The 13024-nt window shown below is 40.6% G+C and overlaps 1 protein-coding gene across 1 annotated transcript; it reads right to left on the bottom strand.

The window, feature by feature from the left end:
• Nucleotides 1-4225: 4225 nt before the first annotated feature.
• Nucleotides 4226-12691, bottom strand: LOC109964981 (protein Wnt-2b-A-like). The gene is made up of 5 exons (XM_020608681.1): nt 12085-12691; nt 9415-9635; nt 8349-8626; nt 6950-7214; nt 4226-4796 (listed from the first exon to the last, which is right to left on the bottom strand). The coding sequence occupies exons 1-5, from the start codon at nt 12261-12263 to the stop codon at nt 4567-4569; spliced, it is 1173 nt and encodes a 390-aa protein (XP_020464337.1). The 5' UTR covers nt 12264-12691; the 3' UTR covers nt 4226-4566.
• Nucleotides 12692-13024: the final 333 nt, after the last annotated feature.

The following is a 13024-nucleotide window of genomic DNA, read 5'->3' as shown; positions in this document are numbered from 1 at the left end:
ATAATCTACCTGCTGGTACACATATGTAATGCACCCTTTGTGAAAAGGCAGGACATTTAAATGGCCTACTGTTTTGCCATGCTAGCCTGTTGTTTCACTGCAGCCTGTTTTGCTAATAATGTAGAAATTTGTGACAAAACTAACCTGCCAATAGTCCACACTTGTTGACATGAGAGTTTTGCTGAGTAGCTATCTTAATAATCTCCCTCCGTCTCATGCTCCTGCTGGAATTCAACTACACAATTTATCAGTCATTCATCAGCTGCGGGCCTCAAACGCCAGGCCGTCTTTCTGTTAGCTGTGTGGGGACCAGGGGATGACTTCATTCTCTTCTAAGACTACCTCGCCCTGCCAAGCTAAGAGCTGTGCTGTTTTTGCTGACATGTTTATCCATGATGATGTCCCTGCTCTGTTTGGCAAATGTTCGTGTGCTTGGCAGTATTTACCTGCTGCTGTCTGTCCTGTTGATCCTTTGGCTCCTTTCTGCTCTTACACCGTTTTTGTCTTCCTCTGACATTGCCTTTTGGATGTTGTTTGGCACAGTTATTGATGTTTTTCATTAGGTAGTGGTGGAAATAAATACTCATGCTTGAGTATTTTGAGTTAAATGGCCTGAGGTGTTTTTTCTGGCATACTTCCCCCCCAGGCTACTGTTGTTGTGGGTGGTTGTCTTAATGTAAACAAGATCTATAGTAGATATACTGTGTAAATTGTCTTCATGGAGTTAAACACATTTACATAATTGTTTTCATGTAATATTGGCGTTATGGTGAGCACAGATTTTTATATGTTTTCTGCATGCTTCAGACTTGGCTAAGCAAAAACAAAACATTTCTACTCAAAGCCACATGTTTACTTGCTGCTGAGCTCCTCTTCCGCGGTGCTATAGGAGCTTATCTGCTGCTCCTACACTCTGCTGTGCTCATTACTAACCTTAAAGTTGTATTCATACATTGGTGGTACAAAATAAAGTGTGTCTGACATGCTGGTGGTGGTGTTGCCCATCTCGGTTCACAAGATGACCTGTGGTGCTTCGTTGTAAAGTAACCACACAGTAGCTGGTGCTTGGGCAGGGTTTTAAGTAGATTTTACATAATGGCTGGCACCAGGCTCTGAAACTGATGTGGCTTTTATGGAAGTTTTTCTTTTTTCTTTTAATCACCCCACCCTAGTCTCTGCTGTGCTGAACTTGACGTGGGGAGTGAAACAGTGCATAGGTGCCAGTTCTGTGCATATCCTGTTTTCATATATTAAATCCACTGCATGCGAGTTGGCTGAATGAATTTAATGATTTCTGCATTCGATCACTTAACATCCAGTGTGCGTCAATAGCTGCTGAAGTATCCCTGAGAAAAACAAACAATCCCATTGTTCTTTTTTTACTGTATCTCACAGGTGATATAACCATCAGATGGATGCCTACCATGTAATGAACTTGGGTTATGTCATAAAAAGATAATTTATAATGTGTGAGAGTCCTTTACTTTGTCAGTGCTAAACACATCCTCACATACTGTAGATTTATATGTGGATCTTACTCTTTGCCAGTAACAAATGGGTATGATGTCACTTGGCAAAGACAACAAATACACTACACAATAGCTGTTGCTGTGAAGTCCAATTACATGTCCACATAAAACTCGTAATTAAAACTCTTCTATTCCAAGAAAAACAGTGAAACCACTAGAGATTTTCATCAGAGTTCCTCGTGTGTGTGTGTGTGTGTGTGTATATCCCCATATTACTGTACATTATAGACATTAGTCACATGATTGGATGCACTGTTCAGGACTGAAGGTCCAGTCAGAGAAATTCAACGTGGAATAAAATCAACAAGTTTTAGTGTAAAATTAATGCAAAGCTAAATTGTTTTTAACTCATTACATTTTGTAAGCATGGATTACAATGTTTCTCTCTTCTGGTTTTGCTGAATGTGAAGCATGCATATGGATCATTTCAATCATTCCCCCTGGGCCAATTTTAGCTCTGAAGTGTTCAATCGCAATGCCTATTTGATATCACTTTGATGGCAGAGAATGCCTGCGATGCCAGTCCTGTTATTTTTACAGACTTCAACTGGATCATACACTGTGGGGGACAAAGCAACACAGATTGTATGACATGATGAGGGAAATAAAGAACAGTATTATTAATTGAAGGCATGGGCATTATCCTCAGTCTCCTTTGAAAATACTATAATAATTGAACTTGAGAAATATTTTGTGACACATTTTCTGTTGCTGCTTGCTTAGCTTGTACCAGTCCAGATATATTTCTGGAAAAAATACCCAGGAATTACCTGACATTGAAATGACTGAACTTTAAAACACTAACCTGGCAGGCCACACTATCTTTAGCCCCTCTTTGCTATAACTGAATCAGGGCTGAAGCTTCGGAGGCCATACCATCTGAAATAGAACAGAGGTGCACTAATAGAAGTGACAGAGGGTGCATCAATGAGGTTTAATATAGAACCAGCAAGGTATTTAAGGACCTGCATTTCCAAGGTGAAACTACCTTCCTATACACACCAGGACACAGTTGTGCCAGTGCTCAGTGAAAAAATGCGGCGTCAGTCTTCAATGAAAGAAATTTACAGCATCAGTAACAGCTTAATATTTGTGTGCATTGGCTTAAATGTGCTTACAGTATACCTTTTAATGCTATGTTTGAGTTGTGAATAGACCAAAACCAATTTATAAAGAGTAAATATGACGTTCACCCTCAACCACTCCAGATTCATAGTAGAGAACAGTGCAGGCCCGGCGGTCTCTGATGTGATTTTAGGCATAAAAACTTCAATTTCTTAATGGTCAGTGTTGTGTTTTATTACACTCAGAAGAACTGTGTAAATGGTTTTTGAGGTTTTGCAGGTTGGAGCAGCACAGGCCCAGGTTGGCCCCCGAAGTGTGTGAGCAGCTATCACCTTTCTAATCTTTAAGAAAAACACAGCCATCACACTCTTGATTTACATTCAGAACAGGCTCTTTTGTGTGCAATTAACTTTTGACTCGTGAACATTTGATATGGTGTGTCATTTGGCCTTGTTCAAAGCACTTTACTTTGGCTCCCGTCCTCATTACGTGGACTTGAAACAATTTGTTGACTCTCGGCGTCCACAGCTTGTTGTCAGATTCATTTATATCTATAAACCACCGCTGAGAGTTGTGTCTCCAATGGCCTAACATGATGTCTGGCCACATTACAGATGTTGAAAAGTCAAAGTCAGGGTCCAGAGCTACTTCACTGCTATTTTTGCAATATCTTGGCCTGGTTTCATGAAATACTTGATTTCAAAATGGTCGGAGCCTGTGAATATGTGCACAAAGGACTGAAAGCACAGTTTCATAAGATTGCATTTTAGAAGTGCTCTGTTCCAGAAGAAGAAAGAGGCTGTGCTGACTTTTGTAACAACCAGGTAATGAGAGAGCCTCCACTTACAACCTTAGGATACAAGCCACGACTGAGAAACATACATTGTTTAGAGTAAGACAGATTTGAAAATGACAAGACTTTACAGAACTGTCATGGAATCAGAAGCATGTTTATCTTCCCATATAATTAGGTTCTTTGGTTTAGTTACGATGAATGAAATTGTTGTAGCACACACTTGCTTTGTGAAACTTGGTTTAGTGATGCCTAACAGGGTGTTAAAAATGAAGAAAATGCACTGGTTGGGGATGGAGTTTAAGGTACCTGTGAGACTATACAGCGAAGCCAGGTTGAGACCTTCATTTGTGAGTTTGAAGGCTTATCAGCGGAAAATTACTCTAACGCCGTGTGGAAACAAAGAACCAGAGTATTAGACATGAGAAAATTTTCCATAAGACAGCCCGACCAGAATACGCTGGACCAGTTACAGACATTCAAATATGCAGGACACTGTGTGAAAACTGTGATTCTCCAAGACAAGTCCTTGAAGTTTTCCTGTTAGTGTGTCCTTTTTCTCACCTGCCAAATCCGACTCTGCAGCAAGTGCAGTGTGCTGCCACTTGAGCTGAAAAGTCCTTGCTTGTTCTCGTGTTTGTGGTTCCATTGGGTTCACAGTGTGATTTATCATTCGAGTAGGAAGTTTTTTGTAAACTCCGTCTGACTTTTTATTAAATCTGATTCGCATTAATTATCAGCAACTATATTTTCATATATATATATATATATCTGTTGCAGTACCATACAATTACTTGATGTCATTTTACTGTAAATGATACATTGTCAGTGTTTTTACAGTAGCTCAATCTTTGTTTTTAATTTTTCTTGTCAGGCTAAATATTACCATTATTATAATCCTCAGTTTGTCCTGGGCTGTGCTCTTTACATACAGTAAAACAAACAGACAATACTTCATATCTCTGCGTCAACAATGGGTGCATTTATAACAGAATAATATAATATTCAGCTATTTTGTATCAAAGTTTTTATAAAAGCTCAGCAGCCCCTGAAAGTGTCACAGGATTGACAACCAGACGTATTACAGTTAAAAGATCCCAATTATATATCATGTAATAAAACTCAGTCATTAGAGCAAAGGTTAATGAGGCAGTGACTGTGATTGGTCATCTGTCTTCATTAGGTCATGTACAGCCAGTCAGGTCTTTTGTGGGGCTTGCAGGTGTGAACATCCACCATGTCCTCACAGTCTTTGCACTCCACAGAGCAGCACCACTTGAACTTGCACTCGCATTTGGTGACACGTTTGACGCGCATTGTGTCGTAGCCCCGCCCACAGCACATGACCTCACAGCTGTCTGTGCCTCTTGATGACTTGTTGCACACTCTGCCTGCTGTGCCCAAGGAGCCTGTAAAGAGAGGAAAAGAGTAAAAATACTGTGGTTTTGGCATATGGATACCTGGACACTTGTTTTTCACTCCATCACTTTGGTCCAAAAGGAGATCTCTTAACTGTTGCATGCATTCAGGTGCCCAGAGTATAACTTTGTCCATAGCTAGTTGTTAGCATTGTCTGCTATTGAGCGGGAAGCGTGCACTAGGTTTATTAAAGCTTTTTTTGGTGACAGCTATTGTCTGCTGCTGCTGGAAACAAGAATGAGAGCCGAGTTTGCTCAACCATAAAATCAAAACAATGAGCTGAAAGGTGCTACATCTCTTTGCAGAGCTGAGAGGAATTGTAGAGTTGGGTGATAATTTTTTGTGGCTTTGTCATTAACCTCTTTCACATTACACACAGGTATCTGATCATTTTTAAATATCTATTAGTGCAGCTGTTAAGGAATAAGAGCATGCTACTATTTTTAAAGTTGGCGTGACATTTCTGTTTTCTATTGCAAAAACAGTTGCTCTTTATAGGTGGTTTATCTATTGGTTGTCTTAGTCACATATCAGCTCAACTTAATTACATTTTGGAAAACATCCCTTGATGACATAGTTGTCCTGAACAGCTAATGCTGGCAGATGACTACCAATGAACACCAGTGGAGATGTTGATACTGAAACTGTATTTCCCAAGTAAAATAGCAGTTTCCCATGTTCTACAATTCGGTTTAGGCTTTCAAGAACTGCTAAAAGAACTGTGTGAGACCCAAACACAAAGGTGTCCATGGGCTCAGGTGTAAAATCTAAGCCTAAGATCAGATGCCACATATAATAACAGAGCATCCATGAAGTAAAGAGGAAATATTCCCCACAGGCTCTAGAGAGTGGAGCTTAACACTGACCAAAGGAAGGATTTGGGTGTCTGCATGTATCCTTAGGCTATGAATTCCAATACAGTGGAGATTAGTGGTGAAGAGGGTCATAAGCTTGTTTTAGGATCACATTTTAACAAGGAAAGACGACCATTCCTTTCAGTGAGCATGTCTACATTAGTCATCAGTTGTCAGCCCGCAATCAGTCTAACAACAGGGAGAAGTGGGAGAATCTCTTAGGTTAGTATCATCATATGTCCCACACATGTGCACTTTCCCTAACCTATTAACAGCGAGTTTGTGAACTGGAGCTGGATTGAAGGATAAAGACGGAGCTTAACAAGGCAAAGCAAACACTAGGAATTAAGGGAGATGTGAAAGGTCAAATCTTTGAACTTTTAAGCTGTGAAGGAATGTAAGGCTTCAGTGGACAAGTCTCTGATTCTCATATTTTGTGAAAATGACAGGATCGCCAACTGTTTGTGTTGTCTCAGAACAGTATACTTATAATTTAATTTAAATTGACAATTTGAAATGTGGTGTTGCAATTTATGTCTGGAAAAATGTATTTAACACAAGTTCAGACATACGTCACTGAAAGTCGTAATGTAAACTGACTGTTTTGCTGATGTAAAGTCTTAATTATGAAATATTCTACATGCAATACCAGTAGGTTTTATAAAATCTGTTCATCGCCAAGTCTGTACCCAGGAAATCAGTGGTTGGATTGTCGTTGAGTTTATCAGATGAAATTTTTTGGTTCTTTGCTTGAATTACTTGGAGGTGGTGGCACAAGAGTGGATTCATAGAGCACAGATCGGGCTGCATATTTCTGTCCAAACATGGCCCGTGCCCGAGAATGTGGTGTCCGAACCTGATGATCTTACAATATATAGTGTCTGATCCTGACCAAAGCCTGATGCAGTTGAGTTTGTATGGTGTTTTCCCCCTTATCATTAGATGAAGCAGACATTTGAGTGCTTCTGCCGTCTAGTGGCTTTTCACAGATTGCTATACTGTATGTTGGGCACACAGGCTGTATGACAATGTTTTGAATGTGTCATTTAGGTGAATTAACCCTAATAAAATATTCAGGATTCAAAAGGGACAACGAGATCAGAATGTGTTGCATAACCATGTAAAATTACAGCCACCCACCCTTTTCTTAAATCATAAAGTCATGTCACTCTGTGCATTTGTTTTCATGTGTCTGTAAACATTTGCCTTTGGAAGTAGCTTCTAATTTTTCTCTGTTTTTAAAGATATAATAATGCTTCTCCCTGACAATTCTTCATTCATTAACTCACCTGCTGCGCGGTCCATGAGACAGTAATCTGGTGAGTTCTCAACATATACCAACTCATTCTTGGTGGTTCCCTTAAAGTCTTTGTCAGCCACCATAAAGCCTGTCCCATCCTGGTTCATAGTCACTTCAACGGCTGTGTTGTACTTCTTACGTAGGTAGTCTCCAGTTCGCCTGAAGTCGGACATAGCCAGCCAACAGGTTCTCAGAGAGCAGGAGCCACTGACCCCGTGACACTTGCACTCCAGCTTCATAAAGCGCTTCACTGCCTAGAGCACAGGTCAAAGGTGACAGGGTATTAAGTCTGTGATGGCATGATATAGGCGTTATCAGCTGTGCTAGCACAGTTATTAGCTGAATATTTTTCACTACGACTACATTTTATGTTTTACCAAAGACTTTTTGAAACAGCCCAACCTGTAGGTCTTGAATATATATAGTACGGTATGCTGTTATGAGAGTTAATCTCATTTTGTTGTCTGTCACCTTTACAAGAGCCCAGAAGGATATTTTACTAAAATTTGTAGAAAGGACTACCCTCAACAGTTCAGCTCTTGAGATTATTGGCCTCATGGTATTTACAATGTATTGTGTCATTCATATCAATATAGTGGCAAGTAGAAGTATATAAGCCATTTGGAGTTGCATGGATTTCTACATTAATGCATTAAGATGTGATATGATCAGATCAAACCCAGTGTGCTTACATTAATAACACAAACAATTACAGTCTTTGGTGTCTTTCTTTGAACATGTCCATTAATCATTCACAGTGATAGTAGGAAAAAGTGTGTGGAGCCTTGGATTTAGTAACTGACTGAAGCAATAAGCTTTAACAAGTGTTTACAGTATCAACATAACACTGAGGAATTTTGGACCATTCTTCTCAACAGAACTGCTTCAGCCATATTCTTAGGATGCCTGGTGTTGGTGGCTCTTTGAGCTCATTCCACAGCATCTCTAATGGGTTAAAGTCTGGACTTTTACTGGGCCGCTTTTCTTTGTTTGATGTCATTCTGTAGAAGATTTACTTCTACATTTAGTATCACCGTTCTGCTGCATCACTGACTTCTCCTGATCTTCAGCTGGCAAACAGCTGTCCTCACATTATTCTATAAGACACCTTGATAAACCTGGGAATTAATTTTCTGTTTGTGATGGCAAACTGTCCAGGCCCAGTGCAGCAAACCAGTGCCAAATCATGATGCTGCTGCCACATTCTTCACCACTGTAAGGATGTTTTCATTTTGATAAGCAGTGCCTTTTTTACACCATAACACACCTGTACAACACAGCATCACTACTGGTCTATGCAGGGAAAAGATGTAGGTTTCCAACAACTAAATTGTCTCTAAAGTGCAACAGAGTGGTGCTAAAATGTTAACATTAAAGCTCCTGCTCACCATCCGACCACAGCGGTTGTTGTGCAGGTTCATTAGCGCACGAGCGTCTTTCACCATCCTCTCTCGAGCGTCTACGAAGGCCTTGGCAAACTTTAGGCCATAGTTGATGTTGTCACTGCATCCACCCCAGTCAAAAGTGCCCCTGTCGTCGCTAGCTTGCCCACGCTTGTGGCTGTCGCAGTGACAGATCTTAAGCTCCCCCTGACTGCAGGCTCTTGTAATGGCGTAGACCACTCCTGCTGAGGAGATGGCGTACACAAATGCTGCCTCTCGGCTGCCTGGGTACACAGGGATGAGAAGTGGTGCAATATTATCAGATTGCATATTAGTTGAAAAAGGAAAATAATTTTACTACTGCTTTTATTTGATATGACAGTGTTGTAAATGTTGTTTGACGCCATAATGCAACAGCTTTTGTTACTTTATTTGTAAGACTGAAGCTGGTTTTTTTAGTGCCCAAGTTTACTGTGTCACTGCTCAGTAAAGCAGCCTTTTTCTAGTATATTTCTGACAGCACGAACAGAGGAATCAGTCCATTTATGGTGGATGGTCTAGACAGAAGTAAGGAGCATGTCAGCTATAACATCACAGTCCAGTGGACTCTCCTTTCACCTTTTATAATTTGCACAGATGGCAACTTTCTCGCTCACTGGGCTCTGTTTTCATTTCAGACAAGAGAAGATTTTGGGGGTTCTTTGGTCTGGCTTACCCACCCACCTCCTGTCCTCATTCTTGCTCACGCAATGAAGCAGAACACAAGCGATATGTCAGGGAGTAAAGCTTTGTCTGGCTGCCAGAAACATCTACCCAAATATTTACATCTCCTATTACTGTTTAAACATCGCCAGTGTGGATCTCTCGATCTGCTACTTGTTTTCAGAAAATATCCACTTTCCCAATCTTCTCTTATTCTGGAGGAGGTAAAAAAAAATACCCACAGCATTTTTTTTCTTAGTTTGGATTATGGGGCAAAGTTTTTTTAATAAAACACCTATTAATTCTGTGCTTATCTGGTAACAGCAGAGACATTTACAAGGATGATTAACTCGCACATGCGCAGACTCACTTCGCAGCATCACCCTGCCAAACACAGTGTGGTCCCGGTCCAGCGTGCTGCAGTTCCAACGGTGGTGTCTGAACTGGTGCTGGCACTCTCTGATCCACTCTTTGGCTCCCTCGCCAATGGACTGCATCAGGTCCGGGTGCCTCTGGCAGAGCTGCCTCTGCTTGTTCACCAGGCCAGGAATGTTGTCGCAGATCACCCGAGCACCCAGTGCTCCAATGTACCTGCACATACAGAGTCAGCAAACACACTATTGATAATAAGTTAAAGGGGCTTCAATGTGGGAGCATTAGTGCATTATTCCAAAATGGTTTCACCCGCTGCTACTTGTGTCATCACACCAATAAACAACCCAAACTGCCTTATTTTGCTGAGTTTTATATTTAAAGAGGTGAATGCAGCAAAAGCTACAAATTTATAATGAAAACAGAGGCGTGGCGTTTGAAAGGCGTGTGTTTAGCAGGTAGGAAGTGTTTAACAAAATACACTGAGGTTGCATAATGTAAGAATCAGTATTTATGGAGCTATAGATATCACAGCTGGTGCTCCATCAATTTTTACCTTTTTTTTATTTATTTACTGTCACAATCAACTCCCCCAAATGCATAGAAGTGCAGTACTAAATCACTGGAGCGTCTTTTGGAAGGAAACTATGGGTAAAGGTGCTTGTTGTAAAACTCACTGACTAAAATGCATTTCGTTTGTTGGTAACAATGACAAAGCACCGGGGGTCGTGTGCTGGTATTATGTCTTGGTCAAGTCCATTTTCCCAGCAGCAACTCCAGGAAGTTACTGCTCTGACCAAGAAGTAGTCTGGTACATAACTTCATGAAAAACAAGGCCTTTTATATAATTTGTTTGGGCAGAGTCAGGCTTTCAGTCCTTGTGCTACACTGTTTTAACCAGCTGCTAGTGGTTATTTTATATTTAGTGTACAGACGAGCATGCCATCAAACTTATCTCTAGATAAACAAATGTTTCTAAAGTCTCAAACTTTCTTTAAGGCTATAAAATTTGCCGTTGCCATTTTTCACATCCATATCTTTCTTCTGCTCAAGGCTCTGTTATTCAGGATGTGGAGAAGATTATTAAATTCCTCATGTTCATTGAAAAGCACCACTTTTTCTGTGACAGGCCTTTGCTTCCTGTTGCATTCAGACATAATCCCACACTTTATAGCAACTCTTAAAAGGGCGGATCACATGCTGGTGGTAATGTGACACTGGGGGGATTTTTGTCAACAGGACAGTCAGTCATCTACAGTACAAGTGACCACTCAGTTTTCAGATCTTTCCTTCTCAGCATCACAGATCAACCATATGATAGTTCAGTGCCCCTCCCCAACCTGCATGCTCCACTCTCCATCCAGATATCAGTATAGTCCCTAATCACAGCTGCGTTTATGTCGCCTGGTCATCGAGACAGAAACAGACATGGCAGGCAGTTTCCACTCCTGTTATGGCTGTCCCAGTCCCGTTCTAACTGTGACTATCTGTCTGAGCAGTAAAGCAGAGCAGAAGCACTGCTTGTGTTTATTGTGTGTTGTACATAGAACCATGCCAAAAGGCCTGTCTAAGAGGACACACACACACACACAGAGAGAGAGAGAGAGCAAGAGAGGGAATAGGGTCCAGTGCAGCAAGACACATGGTGCTACTCTAAATGATCACAATGGTTAAAAATAGGCCCCTAACAGTACAAACCAGGATTAAATAAGCATCTGCACACAAAGCTTCCAAGCCTCTCCTGATCTATGTTTCTCTGGAATTTCTTAGTGATTTATTTATAGTTTATTCATAATATATTGGCATAAGACAGCAAAAAGATTAAACAATGGCAAATAGCATTCAGTATTAAATTTACAGAACTAGAACTGCTTTACAATGGTTAGTTAAACATAAAGTACACATCAGATACGTTTAAGTGTAACCTGACGTGCAAGAACTGTTTCAGGTGGGTGAGATAACTGTACCTGGTGGACGTTTCTCCCCCTCTTGGTGTTTAAAACCTCAAGAGAAATCATCAAGGGGCATTTATTCATGCACCAGCGCCTGCACCTGCCACTTATCCTAGGCAAGATGGATGGATAGGGGAGATTCCCCTCAACACCATTAATCTTCATAAACCCATGACCCACATTGCTGTGCTGAACATCTCACTTTGCACAAGCACACAGTCTGAAAATTCCCATGCACAGGTAAAGTAGGATGAAAGGTTTCCTTTTTAATATTTTACTGTATGTGCACAAACATACAGTAAAATGGGGAAAGGGATATTTTAGATGTGTTGGCAAAATGTGCAAAAGAACAGCTTAATTAAGATGAAAGTTTCATGTTATGGTTGTCAAATAAGGAGACTGGGGCTCATTTTAGCCCCTTTCACAAAATAAATTGCCATATGCTGAAAAACTGTTCCAGTTAGTGCCAAGGGTTAACACAAAAATTTAAGATGGAGATGGACAATAGAATGTTGGCTGTTACAAAATGTAAATATATTTAAGTAAATAGAAGAGAACTGTTAAATTCTCTTAGCAACATTTAGGTTCTGTGTGCAGCATAACTTTTGCAGCACTTGCATCTTGACATTATTTTACAGATTGTTTTTTTTATTAATTTGTTAATTTATCTAAAGTGTTCTAAACATTAGCGAACGCTCTTCAGAGATCTCACTCACCACCACGATGAATCCACTCTCGGTGTGAAAATAAGCAGGAGCAAAGTAAAACTGAAATATATTTTAGAGATGGGTTTAGAGGGATGTTGGATTTTTGTCCCATTTCTGATCCCCATAGCCCTGCTGCTGTCTGACAAGCCTCGAAATTTCATCAGACAAAACGGGTTTCTTTCTTTCATGTATTGGCAAAGGCTGCACAATCAGAAATGAAAGTCCTTGACAATTGTCTGCCGCCCATCATTGGGGAACAAAAAGAATTTTCCAAAGAGGAAAATTGGTCTTAAACTCCATCAGTTAACTGCAGTTAGTTTAGTGATGCCATGTAGATTTTTTATAAATACATCCATAATATTCGCTGGCGTCGGAGATTGTATTTAATGAGGTGAATAAGTCCGTCACAGATGTTTTATAAGCAATAAAATCCCATTTTCTCTTCAGCTGTTGCGCACAGAATTTACGCTCGCTCAATAGAAAGTTGTTAGATCCTGTCAGGCAGCAGTAAAAGTGATAAATGTTGATTAAGTCAGATGGATCGAGTGGAAGTAGGGTTTCCGAAGGTGAGACGGACGCTGTGCGCACCTTTTCCTCCAGTAGCCGGAATGAAAGATGCGGCACGGAACAGACTGCGGTCCGCTCCGCTCCGGTGCGTCAGCTGTGTGTGTGTGACCTCGTTCTGTATCCCACCCCCACCCCCGTGTCAGAAAATTACAAATAACGCTATGTAGACCTACAGGACAGGGGCGGTATAGTCTGATGGAAAGTAATCATAATCTCTGGTGTCTGCCAGTTTCAAATCATGTACTGTAATGTTTTCATAGGGAGGAGATTTAATGACATCAGAGAGGTGTTTCTATTATGTGGCCTAGCTTCACTGATATCAGTGGGGTGCACAAAATCATACAAACACCTGTCAGTAGGCTAGAACGCAATACAATTGAAC

The sequence above is a fragment of the Monopterus albus genome, unplaced genomic scaffold (genome assembly GCF_001952655.1).
Source record: "Monopterus albus unplaced genomic scaffold, M_albus_1.0 scaffold1.1, whole genome shotgun sequence".
Classification (NCBI taxonomy): domain Eukaryota; kingdom Metazoa; phylum Chordata; class Actinopteri; order Synbranchiformes; family Synbranchidae; genus Monopterus; species Monopterus albus.
The sequence above is the reverse complement of the archived record's forward strand: the minus strand, read 5'-3'. Positions and strand labels throughout refer to the sequence as shown.

Coding starts and splice junctions, on each gene's coding strand:
- LOC109964981 (XM_020608681.1), bottom strand. CDS start 12,263: ATGAAAGAAAGAAACCCGTTTTGTCTGATGAAATTTCGAGGCTTGTCA. Junction 9,636..12,084: donor AGAGTGGATTCATCGTGGTG/GTGAGTGAGATC, acceptor CTGTATGTGCAG/GTACATTGGAGCACTGGGTG. Junction 4,797..6,949: donor TCTCATGGACCGCGCAGCAG/GTGAGTTAATGA, acceptor CTCTCTTTACAG/GCTCCTTGGGCACAGCAGGC.